This window comes from Trichomycterus rosablanca, chromosome 8, assembly GCF_030014385.1.
Source record: "Trichomycterus rosablanca isolate fTriRos1 chromosome 8, fTriRos1.hap1, whole genome shotgun sequence".
Taxonomy (NCBI): domain Eukaryota; kingdom Metazoa; phylum Chordata; class Actinopteri; order Siluriformes; family Trichomycteridae; genus Trichomycterus; species Trichomycterus rosablanca.
Genome location: NC_085995.1, coordinates 36,571,033 through 36,596,297, shown reverse-complemented (window position 1 = coordinate 36,596,297; position 25,265 = coordinate 36,571,033). Strand labels below are relative to the sequence as shown.

Genomic DNA, 25,265 nt, shown 5'->3' with positions numbered 1-25,265 from the left:
GGAATTTTCAGTTTTGTATCAAATCTATCCAAAGAATCATCAGATGCCACTGGTATGGGTAAAAACTACTAATATATTGGTATCATAACAGCTTAACTAGTGATAATAATCATCCATAAGTTCTTGTTCCCAAATATAAAATATATTATTTGTAGGGATGTAACGATACACTCTACCCACAATGCGATGTGATTCACGATACTGGGTTCACTATATGATTTTTTCCCGATTTTTTAAAACTGAAATTGAAGACAAATTATGACAAAGTTTCCCTTTATTATTTATTATTTAAAGTATTTGTGCTTATCTTTTATTTATCTAAATAATGAATGCCCTTTTATTTCTGATGTAGGTACAAACTATGCAAAACAATTTTGATTTAAGCCCAATTTGGCTGAAAAACCCCGAATTTGGCAACCAGGCGTATAGCGCCAGTGACGTCTACAAGGCGAGGTGTATAGCGCCAGTGCCCTTTGCTGTTTAAAGTGAATATTGATTCATTTTACATGTCAAATCAATTTGAATCATGGAATTTTTGAATCGGTTATTAACTGTATTGTGGTGAATCGTTACATCCCTAATTATTTGCCACCATTTTCAGTACAAGGTTGTGCTCTCACCAGTGGGTCATGTTCTCTGCCCGGTGCTTCCTCTGCACCGTGTTTGCAAGTGTCTCTGGGAAAACCGTCAAATCCCACGTCCTCGCGTCTCAGCTGCAGAAGAGCAGGACACTGGAGCTGCTGGAGACCCGTGGGCCACGGGTAACTTTGTTTTACCCAGAGAGACGGGTCCTCCCATGCTGCCTTCCTACCATACAGCTACAACACACACACACACACACAACACACACAGAAAAAAGGTTATTTTTGTTTGTGCCTATATGCATAGTCAGGTACTGAGCAATAAACTGGCGAATTCTACATTCCACTGATAAATAAATTCCATTTTAACTCAAGTCTGATTAGAATGAATAATTTTTTGTTTGTTTTAGGCAGAAATGTAGGAGCTTTATAATATCTCCATGGTTGTAGATCGTACCTGCAGACCCTCTCGAATGGCTTCCAACATGTAGGGAACGATGGAGTAGTTCCAAAGATCTGTAAACCACACCTGAGATCCCTCCACATCCATGGGACAGGACAGGAAGAGACGTGGCCCTGCATAGGAATAAAAAAATTTCTCACATTTCACCCTTTTGTGATTCGCCCATATTATGGTTATATAATCAAACCTGAGTCATATTGAATAGACATGAATGGGTAGTAAACACACAACTGCTGCATTTCTACCATTTTGTTATAAATCAAAATGATTTTACTTTGTGTTTCCATGCAGGTCTTATTGCTAAACTTCAGCTCTAACGTCAGATACAATAGCAACTTACCGATAGTGACGTCGGAGGAGTTGTGGATCTCCAGAAAGCTGTTTAGATGCTGCCAGACACACGGAATCCACTCGATGATCTTTACCAAGTCTGGATTACGAACACGACTGCTGATCTCAGTTGCTAGAAGCTTCCGCCGTAGGAATCGACCCAGAAAGCCCTTCACTGGTTCAGTGTGATTGGAACAGAGCAGCCACCTAAACAAATAAGAAACATAATAAAAATGCATGTGTGTGTTTTTTTCTGTGTGACTTTATTCTGGCTCTGAACTCATTGCTACACATTGCTAATGTTCACGGCAGGAAGGTAGCTCATCGGATTTCTTATTTATTTACTAGGATTTTAGCGTCATGTTTTACATACTTTGGTTACATTCATGACAGGACAGGTGATTACTGGTTACACAAGATTCATCAATGCAAGTTTAATGTCAAACACAGTCATGGACAATTTAGTATCTTCAGTTTACCTCACTTGCATGTCTTTGTACTGTGGGAGGAAACCAGAGAACCCTGGGGAAACCCACACAGACACGGGGAGAACATGCAACCTCCACACAGAAAGGACCCAGACTAGAAAACAGGCTCCACCTAGAAATCGAACTCAGGACCTTCTTGCTGTGAGGTGACAGTGCTACCCACCGAGCCCCTGTGCCGCCCCCAGCGGATTTTAAAGTTAGTCAATGCATATATGGTATAGATTGTTAAATGTGTGTTTTCAGTCCTGTTTCGGTAAGAAATCTGAGAACTTTGGGGGCATATTCACTATAATTAATAAAAATGGTTCCTATTTCTTTGTTTCTGATACGTTATACGTACTGACGTTTCATTGATATTAAAATACAATTAAGATTAAATTATTCAAACCTTTTAATCAAGAAATGACGCCACCCAAAATTTCACTTTAGGCATGACACTAAATTTAGAGCAGATGGAACACCTTCAGTAGAGGGTTAATGGCCTTGCTCAAGGGTCCAATAGCCAGGATTCAAACCCACAATCTTCTAGTTGGTGAATAACAACTCTACCCACTGTGCAACCACTGTCCCTGAGGTAGTGCACTATGTGGTAGTACATAGTCCCAGACCCCTAAAAAAGCACTGTGAGACACTGAAATGAAAATGTGAAGTGTGGCGTGTTGTGCAGGAACACAGAACCTCACAGAAATCTCACCTGAAATTATGATGAAGTTGCAGATTTGAGGCAGATGTGGAAGAGGAGGTTTGGCTCATGGTACAGATAATATACGGACTGTAAAATGACACACAGGTCAGACATACGGAATGATGATGGCTTTAACAGTTTGAGAAAAATGAAATGCACCCATTATACTTTAACACAGACAAAGTCAACACATGCCTGACCTCCCAAAGGCACACTCAAAATTCTTGTGAAAAGCATTCCCAGAGAAGCTAATAAGGAGAAAACTCCATATTAACACCCATAGTTTTGGAATGGGACGCCCAACGAGCTAATGGTCTGGTGTCCACATAGTTTTGGCCATATAGTGTCATAGTATAGTCATAGTATAGTGTTTGGCCATTCTACTGTTATTACCTACCAGTCTTCTTTCTTACATTCTACACACCTTCAGAGGCAACACATTTATTATTTTGAAGCTTAGTAGTGTACATTGTGTCGTGGTAGTTATACGGACCAGCACTGGTGTTTGCAGTTCATCAGGTCACTGAAGATCTCATTTAGAGAGCCGATATGGTGCAGGTTTTCCAGGATCACCACTCGAGGAGCTTCCACCGGCCGACTGCTGCTGCTGCACTGTTCAGTCAGATTACACAGGTACTGCTTCAGATCCTGCAAGCACATGATCTCACTGTTAGTACTGTAGCAATATCACAGGTCTCTGTAGCTGCCAAATTCTTTTAAAAGATAACTGATCTTTACTAGATTATGGTTAACTGCTAACCAATATGCGAAATGATGACCATTAAAATAATAACTACTTTACTCATTTTGACAGTGATTAACAAAAACTTTAAAAAGACCCCCAAAATATGGGAATGGCAACACACATGCATGTGCTGGTCAGGGATCTGTTAAATGTCGGGCTGATTGGAGATCCTGGAAGGTCGCGTGTTAATAAATGCAGCAGATCTGATCAGCATAAAGACCTCAGTGTGCCCAAATCGTCATTGTCACATGACTGGGTCGAAGCATCTCCGAAATCACAAGCAGTGCCTGTGGGCAGCCACTGTGAGCACCCACCAACTAATCTGAGGAGTCACAGGTCAAAAACCCCTGACAGGTTGTTGGACATCATTTTAATACAGTGATGGACACACTGTATCTAACCCTTCTGTCTGTGTATGGAACAGCATGGTTGCAGGTTAGTACTCCATGCTAATCTTTGTTTACTGTCAAAAGTAAACAGCCAGCTGGTCTGATGAATGTAGTTTTTGCAGTTTTTTTTTATGTGGGAGGCCAGGCATGTGTGTCATTTACCTGGAAAACAAGTGGCTCCAGGATACACTGTAGAACAATCAACCTCACATTATATAGCTGATTTACCTGCTGTTAACGATCTTGTACCAAATACCTTAGGACACCTTCAGAGGTCTTGTGGAGTACATAAAATCAGTGACATAAAAATAAATCATGTGCTTTTAACTTTGTGGCAACAATTTGATCAAAGCCCTGTCCTGTCCCTGCATGAGTGTCCCACTGTGCACAAATCAAGGTCCATAATGATTTAAGTTTGGCGTAAAACTCGCATATATCCCTGTGACTGTCTCATGAAACATGAAACAAATGGTCCTCTGACTTCATGGGCCCAAATTCTCACAGGACACCCTCCAAATTTTGTGAAAATCCCACCCAAAAGAAAGCAGACTCAGCCTCAAAGATGAAGCCAACAAATGGCCATGGTTTTGCAACAGAATATCCAACAAGTTCCTGTGCACATGTCCACATACTTATGGCTATGTGGTGTAATTACAGGCTTACACAGAATTAAACACCTCATTACCTTGCTGGATTTACGATTCACGTTGATGGCGGTGATGAGCCGTTGATCCAGTGCGAGTCCCTCCAGAAGAATCACATGTTCAGCCAATCTGGACGCCAGGAAGCTCTTGCCGGTGCCGGAGGGTCCGGAGAGGACGAGGCGCCGGTGCTCCTGTAGCTGAGAGACGTATCGCTGAAGGATGGGCTTCGGGATGAGCGTCTCGAACACTAGCGCATCTTCACTCTTCTCCTTCACACCTGCAGGAGACACAGTGATTACAGTCATCACCCTGAACGCATGATTTTTACCACCTGCTTGTGAAGGTTTGCTCCACCTCTCATACACAGATGTTCAGATTTCATGGCGGCCTTGATTATTTTTTCTATAACTGATTGTATGTACCTCTCAGTTTGACAGATATGGTGTCACTGTCTCCCACCAGATAGCCACAGGGCAGGAGCTCAGGGGTGTCCGCTTCATTCCTGCGCTGAATATCTCCAATACTGTAACTGACCACGCTGTCCGTGTTGAGTCCGAGCTGTGAACCCGGATCCACGTGGATTATGTACTCCTGCAGGAGAGACATCACACAAACCAAACATTACAGACCAATCAGAGCTAGAATCCGCCTCAAATGATGTGTCCATCCTAAATTCATCACAATGTCCATCCTTTGATAATAAATAAATCACACTTTACTGTACCTTGAAGAGACGCCTGACCACACCATCCAGAACTTCCCATTTGGTGTTTCCACTTACACCAATGCAGCCAATCAGGAAGTCTTGTGGCCGGCACTCCTGTTAAGAGACAAAAACACAGAGTCTAACATCATCCCACAGACACACCCCACAAAAGCCTTCCAAAAACAGTAGGGGCTGATGTATTAATCTATATGAATATCCAACTAGCCATATACTAGATATATACTGGTCTCTAGTCATATACCAGCTGTATACTGGTCTCTAACCATATAATGTATACTGGTCTCTAGCAATATACTAGCTGTATACTGGTCTCTAACCATATAGGGTATACTGTTCTCTAGCTATACAGTGTATCACAAAAGTGAGTACACCCCTCACATTTCTGCAGATATTTAAGTATATCTTTTCATGGGACAACACTGACAAAATGACACTTTGACACAATGAAAAGTAGTCTGTGTGCAGCTTAAATAACAGTGTAAATTTATTCTTCCCTCAAAATAACTCAATATACAGCCATTAATGTCTAAACCACTGGCAACAAAAATGAGTACACCCCTAAGAGACTACACCCCTAAATGTCCAAATTGAGCACTGCTTGTCATTTTCCCTCCAAAATGTCATGTGATTTGTTAGTGTTACTAGGTCTCAGGTGTGCATAGGGAGCAGGTGTGTTCAATTTAGTAGTACAGCTCTCACACTCTCTCATACTGGTCACTGAAAGTTCCAACATGGCACCTCATGGCAAAGAACTCTCTGAGGATCTTAAAAGACGAATTGTTGCACTACATGAAGATGGCCAAGGCTACAAGAAGATTGCCAACACCCTGAAACTGAGCTGCAGCACAGTGGCCAAGATCATCCAGCGTTTTAAAAGAGCAGGGTCCACTCAGAACAGACCTCGCGTTGGTCGTCCAAAGAAGCTGAGTGCACGTGCTCAGCGTCACATCCAACTGCTGTCTTTGAAAGATAGGCGCAGGAGTGCTGTCAGCATTGCTGCAGAGATTGAAAAGGTGGGGGGTCAGCCTGTCAGTGCTCAGACCATACGCCGCACACTACATCAAATTGGTCTGCATGGCTGTCACCCCAGAAGGAAGCCTCTTCTGAAGCCTCTACACAAGAAAGCCCGCAAACAGTTTGCTGAAGACATGTCAACAAAGGACATGGATTACTGGAACCATGTCCTATGGTCTGATGAGACCAAGATTAATTTGTTTGGTTCAGATGGTCTCAAGCATGTGTGGCGGCAATCAGGTGAGGAGTACAAAGATAAGTGTGTCATGCCTACAGTCAAGCATGGTGGTGGGAATGCCATGGTCTGGGGCTGCATGAGTGCAGCAGGTGTTGGGGAGTTACATTTCATTGAGGGACACATGAACTCCTATATGTACTGTGAAATACTGAAGCAGAGCATGATCCCCTCCCTCCGGAAACTGGGTTGCAGGGCAGTGTTCCAGCATGATAATGACCCCAAACACACCTCTAAGACGACCACTGCTTTATTGAAGAGGCTGAGGGTAAAGGTGATGTACTGGCCAAGCATGTCTCCAGACCTAAACCCAATAGAACATCTTTGGGGCATCCTCAAGCGGAAGGTGGAGGAGCGCAAAGTCTCGAATATCCGCCAGCTCCGTGATGTCGTCATGGAGGAGTGGAAAAGCATTCCAGTGGCAACCTGTGAAGCTCTGGTAAACTCCATGCCCAGGAGAGTTAAGGCAGTTCTGGGAAATAATGGTGGCCACACAAAATATTGACACTTCAGGAACTTTCACTAAGGGGTGTACTCACTTTTGTTGCCGGTGGTTTAGACATTAATGGCTGTATATTGAGTTATTTTGAGGGAAGAATAAATTTACACTGTTATATAAGCTGCACACAGACTACTTTTCATTGTGTCAAAGTGTCATTTTGTCAGTGTTGTCCCATGAAAAGATATACTTAAATATCTGCAGAAATGTGAGGGGTGTACTTACTTTTGTGATACACTGTATATACTGGTGTCTAGCCATATACTAGCTATATTCTGGTCTCTAACCATATACTAGTTATATACTGGTCTCTAGCCATATACTAGATATATACTGGTCTCTAGTCATATACCAGCTGTATACTGGTCTCTAACCATATAATGTATACTGGTCTCTAGCAATATACTAGCTGTATACTGGTCTCCAACCATATGAGGTATACTGTTTTCTAGCCATATACTAGTTATATATACTGGTTTCTAGCCATATACTAGCTATATACTGGTCTCTAACCATATACTAGCTATATACTGGTTTATAGCCATATACTAGTTATATACTGGTTTATAGCCATATACTAGCTATATACGGGTCTCTAACCATATACTAGTTATATTCTGGTTTCTAGCCATATACTAGCTATATTCTGATCTCTAACGCTAAACAAGCTATATACTGGTCTCTGTCCATGTAGTGTATACAGGTCTCTTGCCATATAGTGTATACCGGTCTCAGGCCATATAGTGTATACTGGTCTCAGGCCATATCGTGTATATTGGTCTCAGGCCATATTGTGTATACTCTTCTTAAGCCATACTGTGTATACTGGTACAGCCCTGGAGTACTTAGTGGTAACCATGACCAAATTCTGCCACTTTTTGGTAATAATATCTTACCTCTTTTGAGTCTGGGTTTCTGTCCAGATTCAACACCACTTTAACACGACGTCCCTCTTTACGGAAGCCATCTCCGCTGTCCTCCAGCAGCATATCTAATAGCATGCAGACACACATACATGATTAAAATGATAAAAATAACAAAAAAAATCTCCACACTGGCCAACTGATGTGTTGTTAAGACAACTGTTAACATAACAAGTGCAATAAACCAACATACAATATTTAGTGTTTATTTATAGTCTCCCAGTTAGTATTTTTGTTTAAAATATAAATACATTTATCTACTATTAGAGCCTCTGGTGCTGCAGTGTGTCATTTATCTGTATTGTCTGTACACTGCCTGTAAAGTACTTGCACTTAAATTTAACTGGAAATAATTCAGTATTATTTGATGCAGAAATTTAATTACTGTATTTTAAGCCGACATTTATTAATACATTGAAAGTCACTATTTATAAATTAATTTAAGTCACTGACAGAACCTCATTATATTTGTAATTAATGCCAGTCACATATTATTTTAAATGAGAAATGAGATCGTTTAACAGGTGTGTGTGTGTGTGTGTGTGTGTGTGTGTGTGTACCCAGGCTGGTGGACTCAGTCAGACAGGTCTTTGTAGTCAGGTTAGGGGATGATGGACAGACATGCGTCTGTGGTGTGGGGCTGCAGCTCCCCCTGCTGGTCGTTCTCAGTTGCTCATTCTCTGCTTTTAGTTTTTGCATCTCTACCTGCATACACACACGTAAAGTCTACAGTTAGTCCTGGACATAAAACCGAGCTCAGTTCGGAGCGCTCGGTTGCAAGTTCACTTTGTTCGCACGTCCATTACAATTACATTTACATTTTCGGCATTTAGCAGACGCTTTTATCCAAAGCGACTTACAGTATACAGTCTGAGCAATTGAGGGTTAAGGGCCTTGCTCAAGGGCCCAACAGTGGCAACCTGCCAGTGGTGGGGTTTGAACCCTATTAAAGTTAGCCTAGGCATCCAAGACTGCAGTCAGCCTACAGCATATTAGCACTGTACGCTAATAAAGTTTTGTTTCTATTTTTTTTATCAAGACAAGCTGGTCTTTGTACATTAAATATTATTTATAATTAACAAAAAATCTGTAATCTTTCCTAAAAAAAATGGCAAATACATAAAATGCATATTGTGCAAGTTGTATTTTCGCTAATTATGCTATGCTTACAAAACAGGCAGTCGTTCTCTTTCGTCAGCTGATGACCCTTCACCCCCTGACCCTCAACTCCTATTAAAAACATGTACTTTTTTAAATGCTTTTTAAAGATTTGTTGTATTTTTGTTATTGATTTTAGGTGCATTTTCATTGTTTTCCATCAGTTGATCTCTCTGTTTACTGCTATTACACTATTGAGAATATTTACACCCCTCTCACTCATATTTATATTGACACATTTTTTATATAGTGGACAGTTTACTACCTTAAAAAAGTTGGCGTACGTGGACTGGCTTTGCGTGGCAAAGTGAAACGAGTTACTGACAGGTGGAAACCCAAATGAACCTTACGTGCTGCCATCAAATTCAAACTTCTGGCACAATTTAGAATTTTGCACCTGTTTAAACAAATTATAAACAAATGGACACGGGTGCTGGCATCAAAGTTCTCAAGTTGATGTGGACACCTGAACATAAGTTCCCACTTCAAACCCATGGGCATTAACCTTTTCCTATCTGAGGTCAGCTTCATTAGCCTGGACCGGAAAATTTATCCATAGACCATACCGATCAGTAACACAAATTACATCTCCCTGTAACAATTTATAGACTGCATTTCAGTGATTTGTTGGCATTTACAGTGTATCACAAAAGTGAGTACACCCCTCACATTTCTGCAAATATTTCATTATATCTTTTCATGGGACAACACTATAGAAATAAAACTTGGATATAACTTAGAGTAGTCAGTGTACAGCTTGTATAGCAGTGTAGATTTACTGTCTTCTGAAAATAACTCAACACACAGCCATTAATGTCTAAATGGCTGGCAACATAAGTGAGTACACCCCACAGTGAACATGTCCAAATTGTGCCCAAAGTGTCAATATTTTGTGTGACCACCATTATTATCCAGCACTGCCTGAACCCTCCTGGGCATGGAATTCACCAGAGCTGCACAGGTTGCTACTGGAATCCTCTTCCACTCCTCCATGATGACATCACGGAGCTGGTGGATGTTAGACACCTTGAACTCCTTCACCTTCCACTTGAGGATGCGCCACAGGTGCTCAATTGGGTTTAGTCCATCACCTTTACCTTCAGCTTCCTCAGCAAGGCAGTTGTCATCTTGGAGGTTGTGTTTGGGGTCGTTATCCTGTTGGAAAACTGCCATGAGGCCCAGTTTTCGAAGGGAGGGGATCATGCTCTGTTTCAGAATGTCACAGTACATGTTGGAATTCATGTTTCCCTCAATGAACTGCAGCTCCCCAGTGCCAGCAACACTCATGCAGCCCAAGACCATGATGCTACCACCACCATGCTTGACTGTAGGCAAGATACAGTTGTCTTGGTACTTCTCACCAGGGCGCCACCACACATGCTGGACACCATCTGAGCCAAACAAGTTTATCTTGGTCTCGTCAGACCACAGGGCATTCCAGTAATCCATGTTCTTGGACTGCTTGTCTTCAGCAAACTGTTTGCGGGCTTTCTTGTGCGTCAGCTTCCTTCTGGGATGACGACCATGCAGACCGAGTTGATGCAGTGTGCGGCGTATGGTCTGAGCACTGACAGGCTGACCTCCCACGTCTTCAACCTCTGCAGCAATGCTGGCAGCACTCATGTGTCTATTTTTTAAAGCCAACCTCTGGATATGACGCCGAACACGTGGACTCGACTTCTTTGGTCGACCCTGGCGAAGCCTGTTCCGAGTGGAACCTGTCCTGGAAAACCGCTGTATGACCTTGGCCACCATGCTGTAGCTCAGTTTCAGGGTGTTAGCAATCTTCTTATAGCCCAGGCCATCTTTGTGGAGAGCAACAATTCTATTTCTCACATCCTCAGAGAGTTCTTTGCCATGAGGTGCCATGTTGAATATCCAGTGGCCAGTATGAGAGAATTGTACCCAAAACACCAAATTTAACAGCCCTGCTCCCCATTTACATCTGGGACCTTGACACATGACACCAGAAAGGGACAACGACACATTTGGGCACAATTTGGACATGTTCACTGTGGGGTGTACTCACTTATGTTGCCAGCTATTTGGACATTAATGGCTGTGTGTTGAGTTATTTTCAGAAGACAGTAAATCTACACTGCTATACAAGTTGTACACTGACTACTCTAAGTTACATCCAAGTTTCATGTCTATAGTGTTGTCCCATGAAAAGATATAATGAAATATTTGCAGAAATGTGAGGGGTGTACTCACTTTTGTGATACACTGTATGTGGGTAGCAATATTCATATATATTTTAGTTTTATATTTAATAACTTTTTTCATTTTTTTCCAAACTGCTTTATCTCGACCATTGCCATTTTTGTCCTTTGTTACATAAATGTAATTATTGCCTTTTTAAGCTGACATTTATTAATACATTTATTGTCAATATTATTTATTTATTAGGATTAATTATTAAGATTTTAATTTCATGTTCTACACTTTGGCTACATTCATGACAGGAATGGTAGTTACTCGTTACACAAGATTCATCAGTTTACAAGTTTTAACATCAAACACAGTCATGGACAATCTTGTATCTCCAATTCGCCTTGCACGTCTTTGGACTGTGGGAGGAAACCGGAGCTCCCGGAGGAAACCCAAGCAGACACAGGGAGAACATGCAAACTCCACACAGAAAGGACCTGGACCACCCCACCTGGGGATCGAACCCAGGACCTTCTTGCTGTGAGGCAACAGTGCTACCCACTGAGCTGGCATCTTCGAAAGTTCTCAAGTTGATGTGGACACCTGAACAGAAGTTCCAACTTCAAACCCATGTGCATTAACTTTTTCCTATCTAACGGTCAGTCCCGCTAGCCTGGACCAAAAAATGTATTCACAGGTCATTGCTGCTGTCCCATACAGTTGAATAACACAAATGGTGTGTCCCTATAGCTATTCATAGACTGTCTATTAAAATTTGTTTGGGATTTATGTGGGTAGCAATATTTATACTATATATTTCTAAACAACATTTTATTTATATATTGAAGTACTTTTTAATTTGATTTTTACCAACTGCTTCATCTTGGTAGTTGTTATTTTCTGCAATTTGTTATAGAGATGTAATTATTGCATTTTAAGCTGACACTTATTAATACATTTATTGCAAATATTAATACATTTATTGCAGTCACTGACAAAACCTGATTACCAGTGGCGTAACTAGGAGCTTATGGGCCACAGTGCCCCTAAACATTATATATACAGTGTATCACAAAAGTGAGTACACCCCTCACATTTCTGCAGATATTTAAGTATATCTTTTCATGGGACAACACTGACAAAATGACACTTTGACACAATGAAAAGTAGTCTGTGTGCAGCTTATATAACAGTGTAAATTTATTCTTCCCTCAAAATAACTCAATATACAGCCATTAATGTCTAAACCACCGGCAACAAAAGTGAGTACACCCCTAAGAGACTGCACCCCTAAATGTCCAAATTGAGCACTGCTTGTCATTTTCCCTCCAAAATGTCATGTGATTTGTTAGTGTTACTAGGTCTCAGGTGTGCATAGGGAGCAGTTGTGTTCAATTTAGTAGTACAGCTCTCACACTCTCTCATACTGGTCACTGAAAGTTCCAACATGGCACCTCATGGCAAAGAACTCTCTGAGGATCTTAAAAGACGAATTGTTGCGCTACATGAAGATGGCCAAGGCTACAAGAAGATTGCCAACACCCTGAAACTGAGCTGCAGCACAGTGGCCAAGATCATCCAGCGTTTTAAAAGAGCAGGTTCCACTCAGAACAGACCTTGCGTTGGTCGTCCAAAGAAGCTGAGTGCACGTGCTCAGCGTCACATCCAACTGCTGTCTTTGAAAGCTAGGCGCAGGAGTGCTGTCAGCATTGCTGCAGAGATTGAAAAGGTGGGGGGTCAGCCTGTCAGTGCTCAGACCATACGCCGCACACTACATCAAATCGGTCTGCATGGCTGTCACCCCAGAAGGAAGCCTCTTCTGAAGTCTCTACACAAGAAAGCCCGCAAACAGTTTGCTGAAGACATGTCAACAAAGGACATGGATTACTGGAACCATGTCCTATGGTCTGATGAGACCAAGATTAATTTGTTTGGTTCAGATGGTCTCAAGCATGTGTGGCGGCAATCAGGTGAGGAGTACAAAGATAAGTGTGTCATGCCTACAGTCAAGCATGGTGGTGGGAATGCCATGGTCTGGGACTGCATGAGTGCAGCAGGTGTTGGGGAGTTACATTTCATTGAGGGACACCAACTCCAATATGTACTGTGAAATACTGAAGCAGAGCATGATCCCCTCCCTCCGGAAACTGGGTCGCAGGGCAGTGTTCCAGCATGATAATGACCCCAAACACACCTCTAAGACGACCACTGCTTTATTGAAGAGGCTGAGGGTAAAGGTGATGGACTGGCCAAGCATGTCTCCAGACCTAAACCCAATAGAACATCTTTGGGGCATCCTCAAGCGGAAGGTGGAGGAGAGCAAAGTCTCGAATATCCGCCAGCTCCGTGATGTCGTCATGGAGGAGTGAAAAAGCATTCCAGTGGCAACCTGTGAAGCTCTGGTAAACTCCATGCCCAGGAGAGTTAAGGCAGTTCTGGGAAATAATGGTAGCCACACAAAATATTGACACTTCAGGAACTTTCACTAAGGGGTGTACTCACTTTTGTTGCCAGTGGTTTAGACATTAATGGCTGTATATTGAGTTATTTTGAGGGAAGAATAAATTTACACTGTTATATAAGCTGCACAAAGACTACTTTTCATTGTGTCAAAGTGTCATTTTGTCAGTGTTGTCCCATGAAAAGATATACTTAAATATCTGCAGAAATGTGAGGGGTGTACTCACTTTTGTGATACACTGTATATATATATATAAAAATAAGAAGAAATAAACTAATTTTAAAGGGTAGTGTACTGTACATAGAAACAAAAATAGGAGGCTTTACGTTACATCTTATAAACAACAGTAAGACCAGATTGTCACCATTTATTTATTAATTATGCATATTTTACTTTGTGTTTTGTATTGCTGTATCGTTTGTGTGACCTGGGCCATTGTAAAAATCATGAACAAAATGTGGGTCGTTCGAAAAAAAGTTTGAAAATACTGATTTAGCAGATGTATGTGTGTGTGGCGTGAAATTTTTACTGGATGGATAAAGGTTAATATTTGGTTGGTTGAGTGTGTCTTGGGTTTTCTGACTTTTTAAAAATTGTTTATGTAGAGGAGGAATTACCCAGTGCCGCATGAATAACCCCAGTTGTGGATAAGTGATTTAGCGTGAGCATTAAAATTGGGATTTTTAACAAAAATAAGCTTGATATGCATCCAGTGGTTGTGTCTGGCGGTTGCTTCAACACACTGACATCTTGTTACAAGAAAGTGCAAAACAGCATTTTTAAGTCAGTAAAGTGTGAGGATGAAGCAGAGCTGTCGACCCTCCACTGACCTGCATGCGGTTCATCGATTCTCGGAGCTGATCGAGCTGGTGGGCGGAGCTTAGCGCCTCCAGTCTGATATCGGTCAGTTTCATCTCTTTATCACGAAGGTCACTGCGTAACTGCATCACCGTTTCTGTCTCACAGTCCGTACACTCTGAGATCCTGTAACGTACACACACGGTTATACACGCAGACACAAGAATATACATCTCTACATAAAAAAAGACACGCAACATACACCATATGGCACAATTATGAGGACACAGTTATATTACATAAATGATACGGTTTAATCTTTGCAGCAACAGTCTAGGGAAGGTTGTTTCCTGTTTCAGCCCCTAACAGCATTCCAGTTAGGTGCAAAGAAACTTCAGGGGCCATGCACAAAACCCTGAGCTCAAATCTTTCAAACACATTTGGGATGAATTGGAGCATCCTACTCATCCAACCTCACACATGCTCACAGATTCCCACAGACACACTTCAACATCCTTTCCAGAAATGTGCAGGCTATTATAGCTGCTGCTGGTGGTGGAGATGGTGGTGGGGTGTTACAATCCAATATTAATGCCTGTGGCTTTTGAATTGGATGCACGCTGAGCTCATGGTCAGGTGTCCACACAGTTTTGGCCATATAATGTACATAAACAGATGCAGACACAATATGTTAGTAATCAATTAGAGGCAGTTAATTACAGCATACTATTATGGGAATTATTTACATTCGTAGTGGGTCAGAAGTTTTTAAAGCTTAAGTGGAGCTTAAAAGTAACAACCAATAATTTAATTGTAATAATTAATTTAGCTGAGCTTTATTAGTTAGTATAATAAGGTACTATAAAAAAAATTAGAATTAAAATTAGGGTGCTTGGGTGGTGCAGCGGTCTATCATGCTAGCCCACCAGTACCAAAATCCAGGTTAGAATTCCAGCAGTGCTATCAGCCCACCGAGCTTTCATACAGACATGATTGGCTTTGTCTGGCCGAATCCCTACGATGGATTAGTGAACTGTCCAGGGTATTTCTGACCTGCCACAAAGCAGTTGATAAAAATATATTTTCAGTGTATAGGTGTATACCAAACACACCGAATACAATAAAATAATACAAATAATATCTAAGGTTACTATTACAGGAGACTGGAACTGGAACTGAAATCACTAAAACAAGAACACAAAAAAGACTAAAAAAAACACTAGGAGCACATAAGGAGCAAGAACACATGTTAGAAGTGTAATGCTATGCATATATAGTCAGGTGATGTGGTGTGCGGTGGGTTCATGGGGCTTGCAGTTGTTACATCCATGTACTTTGTACTGACAGATAGTTGTTTGTACAGATGATGATAAGACCCAAACTGCTTAGAAATGGATTGAAGTCACATTTTTGGCTTGAAAGTCAATTTGTGATGCTCAATTTTGATGCTTGTGGCTTTTATATGGGCACAAAGGAGCACATCATAATCACTTGGGTCTTTTGGGTAATAAACTGGCATTTTTGGACCCTACTGTAGAATGTGTTTAGTGCTAAGTAGTGAGCATGTCTCAAAAAGACATCATGGGATGAGAACACATCTACTGTATTAGACTGGTAATAATTATTTGTAACATTAGCTTAAAATCACATCTGGTTTAGAAATGTGAGCTCATGCTTTTTATTATTTAATTATTCATAATTATTCTTCAGCAATAAATTAGGAACGAGAGATATTAGAATTGTTTTTATAGATTTAGTGGGATTTTATTCTGGTTTTGGTCTCTGTTACCGTGCCAGAGAGGCGGTCCTGATGGGGGCACTGTTATAGGCCCATCCTTTTCCAAAAATGTTGAGTGAGGACAGGATCGGGCTATACACAAACATACAATCACGTACACATCAGCTCAGTGAAGCCATGACAATATTTACACGTGTGTTAGGAGTCAAGTCAACTTTATTTATATAGCGCTTTTTACAATAGACATTGTCTCAAAGCAACTTTACAAAATCCAGGACCAACAGATACAAAAAATAAAGGAGTGAGTATCATGTCTTACAGCGAGCTGGAGTGAGAATGTCGCAGCAGTGTTGTGCCCGAGTAGGGAAGTCTCGGTGAAGACGGCACAGACAATTCGTCTTTCTCATCAACGTCTGAATGACACGAGGATAACTTGGGTGATTTCTTCTTGCCAAAAGCCTGTTTGAAGGAGCTCCTCAGCTGCAGGTAGAAAATATGATTCAATTTAAAGACCAAACTGCTACTGGTGACCATGAGTGACTACAACCCTGTTCATATTAATATCAATACATGTGAAAATGAAGAATAAAATAAAAAATGTGCACACCCAGACGCTGCTACATGACCAAACCTGTCATGTCATGAGCTACACTTACTATCTTCACTCTTTTCTTAAATTCTCACCCATTTGCATATACATGAGGAAGATGAGTGTAGTTTACATCTTCTCCTGTACAGGCTTTAAGCTCCTGCACAGAGAAAATCAGAAAAGCCTGATCTATATATACAAAAGGTTTACTTAAAGCCATAATTATTCTATCACTCATCAAAGCTGATGTTCTAAAGGAAAAATGGACCCAGGATGCTTTCTAAATAATCCAGACTGAATTCTGAACGAAGAGAGAAAGCCAACAATTACATCAGTGCTGACAGAACAGATCCAGAGATGAAGTCAAATCACATTATGGCTTTTACGGTCTGGCTACAGACGTTCAGTCCTAAATTACAGACGCACGTGTGACGACAGTGTGGCCAAGCAAACAGAATCATCACTTTAATTCATCACCAGTGATTAAAAAATCAGGGACCACAACTGGATCAAAGGTCCTGATTCAAAGTGTTCTGACTTTTTGTGTAGTAACGTCACAATGGAGTTAAAACTGAGTTACAAATGGCTCAGTGTTTAAGATTAGTGCAGATTAGTGACAGGACACTGATTATACTGAGGAAGACTCACCCAGTTTTTCCTCTTTTTCTTGCTGTTGGAGTCAAGATCCAGGCTGGAGTGACTGGTGATACTGGACACGCTGTCGGTGGACGGCTGGCGCTGCATCTGCAGATCCGCTGCTGGCAGAGGAGAGCCAGTCAAGGAGTCTAGACAGACAGACACAAAAAAAGAAAGAGAGAGAAAAATAAAGAGAGAGAAAAAGAATATTTATGTTAGCATTTTGTAAAAGCTAATCCGGCACAGTGTTTATTAAAATACTGAAATCATCAGAACAGTACATGATCAGACCTTTGCCGGGCGACTCTGGGGCGTTCGTCACTACGCTGACGGCAGCTTGAGATGCCGTGTTTTGTGTCCTTAACAGATCAATGGTCTTTCTCAACTCGTTCAGCTCTGTGTCCTACACACACACACATACACAGTTAATTATAGTTATTTCATATATATCACATGGGCACATTAGACAGAGCACAAGGAATTCTGCAGAGAAATGTAATTACAGACTTTAGGAGCAATTTTTCAGATTCTGCAGAGCACTCTTAATTCTGCACTGCTAGACTAAACAAGCACAGAACTGAACGCAAAATATAGATTTATGGCCTATCTACCTAAACGTTTCATTACATTATGCCATAATGTCATAATTAAAGAAAATGTAAAGCAGCAGAAAAGAATCTCAACGAACATTGCTTAGGGTTTTGGACTTCACCATACCAGAAACACAATAAAAAGAAAAATCTGTGATTTGTTAATTCTCTGAATCTTTATTTTACTGATTTCCAATGTTTTCACCATTCAGATTCATTGTATTTTGTAAATATACACCGACTAGGCATAACATTATGACCACTGACAGGAGAGGTGAATAACACTGATTATCTCTTCATCACGGCACCGGTTAGTAGGTGGGATATATTAGGCAGCAAGTGAACATTTTATCCTCAAAGTTGATGTTAGAAGCAGGAAAAATTATCAAGCGTGAGGATTTGAGTGAGTTTGACGAGGGCCAAATTGTGATGGCTAGACGACTGGGTCAGAGCATCTCCAAAACTGCAGCTCTTGTGGGGTGTTCCCGGTCTGCAGTGTTCAGTATCTATCAAAAGTGGTCCAAGAAAAGAACAGTGGTAAACCGGCGACAGGGTCATAGGCGGCCGAGGTTCATTAATGCACATGGGGAGCGAAGGCTGGCCGTGTGGTCCAGTCCAAAAGACGAGCTACTGTAGCTCAAATTGCTGAAGAAGTTAATGCTGGTTCTGATAGAAAGGTGTCAGAATACACAGTGCAGCACAGGTTGTTGCATATGATGGTTGCAAAAGGGGGACCAACATAATATTAGGAAGGTGGTCATAATGCTATGAGCTGAATACAAGGTGTAATAGGGTTATCTAAATAGCTAAAAAAAGAAAAAGAAAATTACTAAGCACAAAGTCAATTAAGTAAAGTAAATTCCACTAAAAATGTGGCAACAATAATAAAACGTTTGTGTTTTAAAAGCATCAGCGTGTCTGATATAAAGCAGATCATTACAGAAGAAAACATGATCACCTTCTGTTCTGCAGTGGTGCTGAGACTCTGCAGGCGGATCGTCATGTTGCTCAAGCTCTGCTCGAACGCTGCCACCAGGTGAGCCTACATAGAGATGCGTAAACAAACACACACACGTAAACATATGTAATCTATTCATCATACGTAATTAAATCTGTGATCAATTTAATATACGTAACTAATTTAACGTGTAATTAATTCAACATACATAATAAATTTAACATATGTAATTAAACATATGCAATAAATTCAACATACATAATAAACATACAAGAATAATTTACCATGTGTAATTAATTCAACATATGCAATTAATTCAACATACATAATTTACATTTTTGGCATTTAGCAGACACTTTAATCCAAAGCGACTTATGGTACTGTGACAGTATGCAGTCCAAGCAATTGAAGGGTAAGAGCCTTGCCCAAGGGCCCAACAGTGACAACCTGGCAGTGGTGGGGCTTGAACCAGCAACCTTTTTCATTACAGGTCCAGTACCTTAACCGCTAGGCTACAACTGCCTCATTAACATATGTGATTATTTTACCACGTGTAATTAATTTAACATACATAATAAATTTAACATACATAATGAATGTAACATAAGTAATTATCATATGTAATCAATTCAACATCTGTAATCAATTTAACATCTGTAATCAATTTAACATCTGTAATCAATTTAACACAATCTTATTTAACATTTGCAATGAACACACCTTCTGATTCTCAAAACAGATCTGCGACATCTACAAATGTAATGCAAGTCAACAATTTGCAAATTCAATCCTGTTTCGACTTTCTCAACTGTGCAAAACTGTAAAAACAAAAGACGAGAGAAAACGTCACAGCGCGGTCAGTCTGCTGACCTTCAGACACCCCACAAACTCTTTCTGAATTAACCACAAAAATCCAACCAGCAAGCAAAAAGCCTCACACCAACCAGTAAACCACCAGCTTCTAATAAATAAGCAATACACACAAAAACGTATTAACACAGCCCTCACCTTTGTCATAGCATGGCCAAAAGTATGTGGACACCTAATTATGAGCTTGTTTAATACTCCATCGCAAAACCATAGACAGTATTATTAAGTTTGTTTCTCCATTGACAAGGTTTGGTATAAGATTTTGGAGTGTGTCTGTGGGACAACAAAGCAAGGCTTAACATTTTCAATGTCTTTATGGACCCTTTATTCTGAAACAGGAATGGGCCTTCCCTAAAGTGTTGTACATAGATTATTGGGTATGACTTGCTCATCTCAGGTGTCAGAGCATCTCTACTGGTTTTATGTGAGGACTTGGTTGGGTTGCTTTTGTATTTTGGATACTGTGCTGCTGTGCGCGCACACACACACACACACACACACACACACACACATATAGTAGTTAAAGCCTCTGCCGAGACATACCTCCTAATTCCAAGTCATCAGTCACATGACAACAATACCACCGATCAACAACAACAATTAGCTGAAAGACAGGAAAATGAACTGTATCGGTGTACCGACCTGCCGTAACAAGTACCAGCAGTCCTGACAGTCTTAGCAGTGCTACTTACACCCCTTTAAACCAAACAGGTACAAACATTTCCTCTGTGAAGATGAACCTTCAGCTGTTGCTGAAATTACAGTATTCACGTCCACTTCAGTGTGGTTTACTGTCGCGACTCCCTGTCTCCACTCACACAAACCTCTAGAGTTTTTTCTCCTTTTCTTTGACTCTTCTTTTTCCTTTTGACTAAATTGAAACACATACACATACACTATATGCTCAAAAGTATTTGGACACCAAACCGAGAGCTTATTGATCACATTTTATAAGTAAGTGGTATTAAAATAGAGTGACCTCTGTGTGATCTATCCAGGTAGAAAAGCAGCCACTTCTCTGAGAAGGCTTCTTACAAGACTTTAAAGTGTATCTGTGGGAATTTGTGGCCATTCAGTCAAAACAGCATTTATATTGGCAAGATTCTGAACTCCTCGGTTCGAAACTCGGTGTTGCCACCGGTCGGCTGGGCGCCATCTGGCGGGCATAATTGGCAGTGCCTGCAGCAGATACTAATTGGCCACTGTCTATGTGTGGGTGGGTGGGTCTTCATACGCTGTGTAGGGACACTGATTGGTGGAAGAGACGCCTGTGCAGAATGCAGAGGCGAGAAGAGAAAGGCTGTGCACGTGTGGGAAGAGGCATGTACAGCGATGTGCTCTCCTCGGATGCAATCGGGGATCCCTCAGCAACGGAAGACGAATTGAGTGTGCTAAATCGGGAGGAAAATGGGGAGAAAATGCATAAAAAAAAGAGCATTCATATGGCTGATGTTGGTCAAAAAAGCCTCAGTTGAAGTTCCAGTTCATTCCAGAGCTGTTTATTGGGGCTCTGTGCAGGACACTGGAGTTACTTCATGTCTTTATAGAGCTTGCTTTGTGCACAGGGGTACAGTCATGCTGGAACAGGAAAGGACCTTAAAAGAATATAATTATCTCTATATGCTTGATTTATGACACCTGTTAGCAATTGTGGCTGAAACACATGAATTATATAATTAGATGGGGCGTCCCAATACTTTTGTCCATATAGTGTAATTCAGCGTAACTAATAGGGGCAATCAGAACGTGTTCAATTACTTTTTACAGAACTGCAGCTGTAACTCTGCAACAAACTACCACCATGAAGAACTTCAGACATTATGAGAGATGTGTTCTGTTCTGACATGCTTGCGTAGGCCACGCTTCAGGTAACCTAAAGCAAACTCTGCTGCCAGCACTAAATGCCAACCGCTATACTAGGTACACCATGTTTCCTTTCTCTGCATCTGAACGATAGAAACTTCAGTCTGTGTTGTGAAACTAAGCCTAGAGGGAGGATAAGGGCATGATGCCGGGCCATTTACGCAGCCAGGCTGACATTTGTTTTACTGCAGAATCTGCTGAGTGAAAAAAAAATCTGGATGTTGTGCCCATTTTAATACCCACCACAAGCACATACACGCAAAAAACAATTAATCCTGATGAAAGATATAGAGATACAGCTCTAAATCACATTCTATTTATGAACACATTCATTTTTACTAATCGCTTCTGATCATGGTGGTGGTTACCATCGGATACCACCTAGAAACACTGGGCTCAAGGCCAGAATACCTGGACAGGATGCCAGTCCATCGCACAGCCACACACACTCACCCATCTACTTACTTACTCACTCACTCACATCTAAAGGCAATTTAAATCAGCCAATCCACCATTCGCATGTTTTTGGGAGGTGAGAGTCTTGCCATCCCATAATAACAGGACCAAGAGTTTGAACTGACATGCAATAATATTACTGTACATTTGGCTACTGTTTATTAAACAGCCACCATGTTTGAAATCAGATCATTATTTAGTTTTTTTAACTCATTAGCTTTAAATTGCCCCCATACTGTTGGAATATGGCGCAGGCCTGAAATGCTGTGTATGGGTGTATATTAACATACTGTATAAATGAAAACTAACCAGACAAAACAATGCAATAAAAGTCAACATCCCAACCTAGCAGACACGGGGGTCAATTAGTGTCTGCTGCAGGCACTGCCAATTGTGCCCGCTAGATGGCACCCAGCCAACTGGTACACAAGTCCTTGTTTTAATATAAACAAATGTTATATCTGCTCAGTGAAACTACACAATCAGAATTGATGCAGCCTTCATTACATAAAATACTTGTTTTGCCAACTGCCTGATGCGTACACAGTCCCTCACCCCCTCTTTTTCACCCGTGTCTCGGTGGATTTGCACATGAGGCTTCTCCACATCTGTAAAGGTGCTTCGGGCTGTTTACCAGGGTCCTTGCACGCCGTTTGAAGACCCAGTCCCTTTTTTAGTCTGTTCTTTCCCACACAGCAGACTTGATAGCCAGCAGAGATGAGATTTGAGTCGGGGTGTTCAGAATCTCAGCGCTGGTGTGTTAGCAGAATATCCCGCTGTGTCACCTGGGCACATGTCTGTGCTATTTTTGATAGCTGGGAGTAATCGTTAGGCTCTTGCTTGTTAACTGCATGCTTGCATACTCACGTTGGCACTCAGCTGGGTGGTGAGGGTCGACACTTTGTCCTGAGACGCCTCCAGCTCTCTCCTGAGCTTTCGAATCTAAACACATAACATGGAACAAATCATGATAACTGCACACTACAGCAGGTCTGTGTAAAAACAACATTCCTGGACAAAAAACAGATCCTAAATACTGCTTTTAAATTCCAACATCATACCTGTTATTGTAAACTGTATTGAGAAATTACACTATACAGACAAAAGTATTTGGACACCTGACTATTAGCTTGTTGGACATTCTATATAAAAAAACTAATGGTTGTAAAATAGAGTAAATATTTTAGGCTTCTCACAAGAAGATGCCTGTGGGAATTTGTGCCAATTCAGTCTAAAGAGCATTTGTATGGCTGGGTACTGATGTTGATGTTCTAGTTCATTCCAGAGCTGTTCAGTGGGGCTGAGGTCAGGGCTCTATGCAGGACACTTGGAGTTTCTTTAAACTGAGCTTTTCTACATGTCTTTATAGATCTTGTATTGTGTACAGGGGCACAGTCATGCTGGAATGGGAAAGGGCCTTCCCTAAACTGTTGCTGCAAACTGCTGGAAGTGTATTATTTTACTTTATATAATCTATTTATTATACCTGTTAGCAATTGTTGTGGCTGAAACACATTCATTTAACAATTAGAAGGGGTGTCCCAAAACTTTTGTCCATAGTGTAGAATCACTTATATTGATAATAAATCATGAGCATTTACCCTATAAAGTCATCGTACACTATATGGTCAAAAGTATGTGGACGCTGTTCCTAAGTATTGGTTACATTTATTAATTGACATATTTTGCCAGCAAGCTCAAGCGTCCAAGTGTCCACATAACTTTTGAGTGACTGAAAACATTTAGGCAAAATTAAGCTTTGAGGATTCTTACTGTGACTTGGCAACCGGTGGTCAGAGAAGTGACACAGATGTAGTGAAAAAACTGCAGCTATTAGATATAAGAACGTTTCTTTATACTTGACAAAATTTCATTGGGGGCGGCACAGTGGCTCAGTGGGTAGCACTGTCACCTCACCGCAAGAAGGTCCTGGGTTCGATCCCCAGGCGGGGCGGTCCGGGTCCTTTCTGTGCAGAGTTTGCATGTTCTCCCCGTGTCTGCGTGGGTTTCCTCTGGGAGCTCCGGTTTCCTCCCACAGTCCAAAAACATGCAGTCAGGTTAATTGGAGACATTAATTGGAGGTGAATTGCCCTATAGGTGAATGGGTGTGTGTGTGTGTATGTCTGCCCTGTATTGGACTGGCGCCTTGTCCAGGCTGTTACTGTGTGCCTTGCGCCTGTTGAAGCTGGGATGGGCTCCAGCACCCCCTCACAACCCTAATTGGATAAGCGGTTAAGACAATGAGTGAGAGTGAGTGAGAATTTCATTGAGCTTTATTAGCTAAAACTGATGAAACAGCTCAGATTAGGAGTAATAAACCTCCGAGAATTCAAATCACACCTTCATCTTTACCTGCTTTTACCCAAAAACTTCAAAAGACGTGACATTTCATTTCCTGACATGCACAGAACCAGCTGTGGAATATATACACTGGAGTTATCTGAGGCCAGTTCTCATCTGTTTTCAGGTATGGCTTAAGGTAAGAAAGAGAGTGTGGATTAGCTTTAAGATCTAGGATTAACGTAGGGATTTAAGATTAAAGCACAGACTCAGTGTTGAAGCCTGGCGCCAGTTTAATGTGAAGTAAGCAACTTTAACATCTAGAACTCACATCATTTCTGTCAGCCCGTGTTGATACTGTTACTAGTGAAGGGGCATTTTATATCAAAGCAAATACAACATTAACTCCCAAACAAGCAAAGGCAGTGTTGGACTAGGTTACCTGTTCTAACATAAACACGTTTAATACGTTAGCATGAGAAATACATGAAGAGAAACTCACCTCAGACTGAGACTTCTCTTCCGGCTACAGGAGAGAGAAAATTATTCATTAGATTATTCATTTGTCAATGGTTTTACTAGATGAAATAGAAGAACATTATATCATGGCATTATATTAAACAGTCACTGTAAAGAACTACACGTACAAAGTCTAGACCCAAAAACATGGACACAAACCATGATTTTAAATATTACATGATGGTACAACAGTAACCACCATAGTACCACTGAGATCCGGTTTCAGCCGGACCGACCCTGACCGGGATGTGAAATGAAAATGTGAGCAATTATTTTAAACTCACAACAGTTTATACAAACTAAACCTAAAACTGTCCATGAAATCTCATATAATAAATACTGGGGGATCACCAGTAAAAATGCTTTTATGTAGCATTTTTGAATGCATTTTCTCCCCATTTTCCTCCCAATTTAGAGCTGTCGATTTGCCTTCCGCTGCTGAGGGATACCCGATTGCATCAGAGGAGAGCATGTC

At 41.1% G+C, this 25,265-nt stretch overlaps 1 protein-coding gene across 3 annotated transcripts in view; it reads right to left on the bottom strand.

Annotated features, from left to right (window-relative positions):
* Nucleotides 1–25,265, bottom strand: part of nav2b (neuron navigator 2b) — an 86,349-nt gene that overhangs the window by 5,587 nt on the left and 55,497 nt on the right. For 2 of the 3 annotated variants that reach the window (XM_063000817.1, XM_063000818.1), the window contains exons 9-26: nucleotides 24,774–24,797; nucleotides 22,859–22,933; nucleotides 18,803–18,886; nucleotides 17,546–17,657; nucleotides 17,267–17,403; nucleotides 16,349–16,509; nucleotides 16,081–16,161; nucleotides 14,324–14,477; nucleotides 8,284–8,428; nucleotides 7,697–7,791; nucleotides 5,050–5,145; nucleotides 4,748–4,916; nucleotides 4,367–4,602; nucleotides 3,041–3,195; nucleotides 2,557–2,634; nucleotides 1,385–1,581; nucleotides 1,039–1,157; nucleotides 621–818 (exon numbers count right to left, since the gene is read on the bottom strand). In XM_063000817.1, the coding sequence (XP_062856887.1) occupies nucleotides 621–818; nucleotides 1,039–1,157; nucleotides 1,385–1,581; nucleotides 2,557–2,634; nucleotides 3,041–3,195; nucleotides 4,367–4,602; nucleotides 4,748–4,916; nucleotides 5,050–5,145; nucleotides 7,697–7,791; nucleotides 8,284–8,428; nucleotides 14,324–14,477; nucleotides 16,081–16,161; nucleotides 16,349–16,509; nucleotides 17,267–17,403; nucleotides 17,546–17,657; nucleotides 18,803–18,886; nucleotides 22,859–22,933; nucleotides 24,774–24,797 (2,316 nt within the window). The remainder of the gene's footprint in view (nucleotides 1–620; nucleotides 819–1,038; nucleotides 1,158–1,384; nucleotides 1,582–2,556; nucleotides 2,635–3,040; nucleotides 3,196–4,366; nucleotides 4,603–4,747; nucleotides 4,917–5,049; nucleotides 5,146–7,696; nucleotides 7,792–8,283; nucleotides 8,429–14,323; nucleotides 14,478–16,080; nucleotides 16,162–16,348; nucleotides 16,510–17,266; nucleotides 17,404–17,545; nucleotides 17,658–18,802; nucleotides 18,887–22,858; nucleotides 22,934–24,773; nucleotides 24,798–25,265) is intronic. The other variant, XM_063000819.1, reaches the window with a different exon arrangement.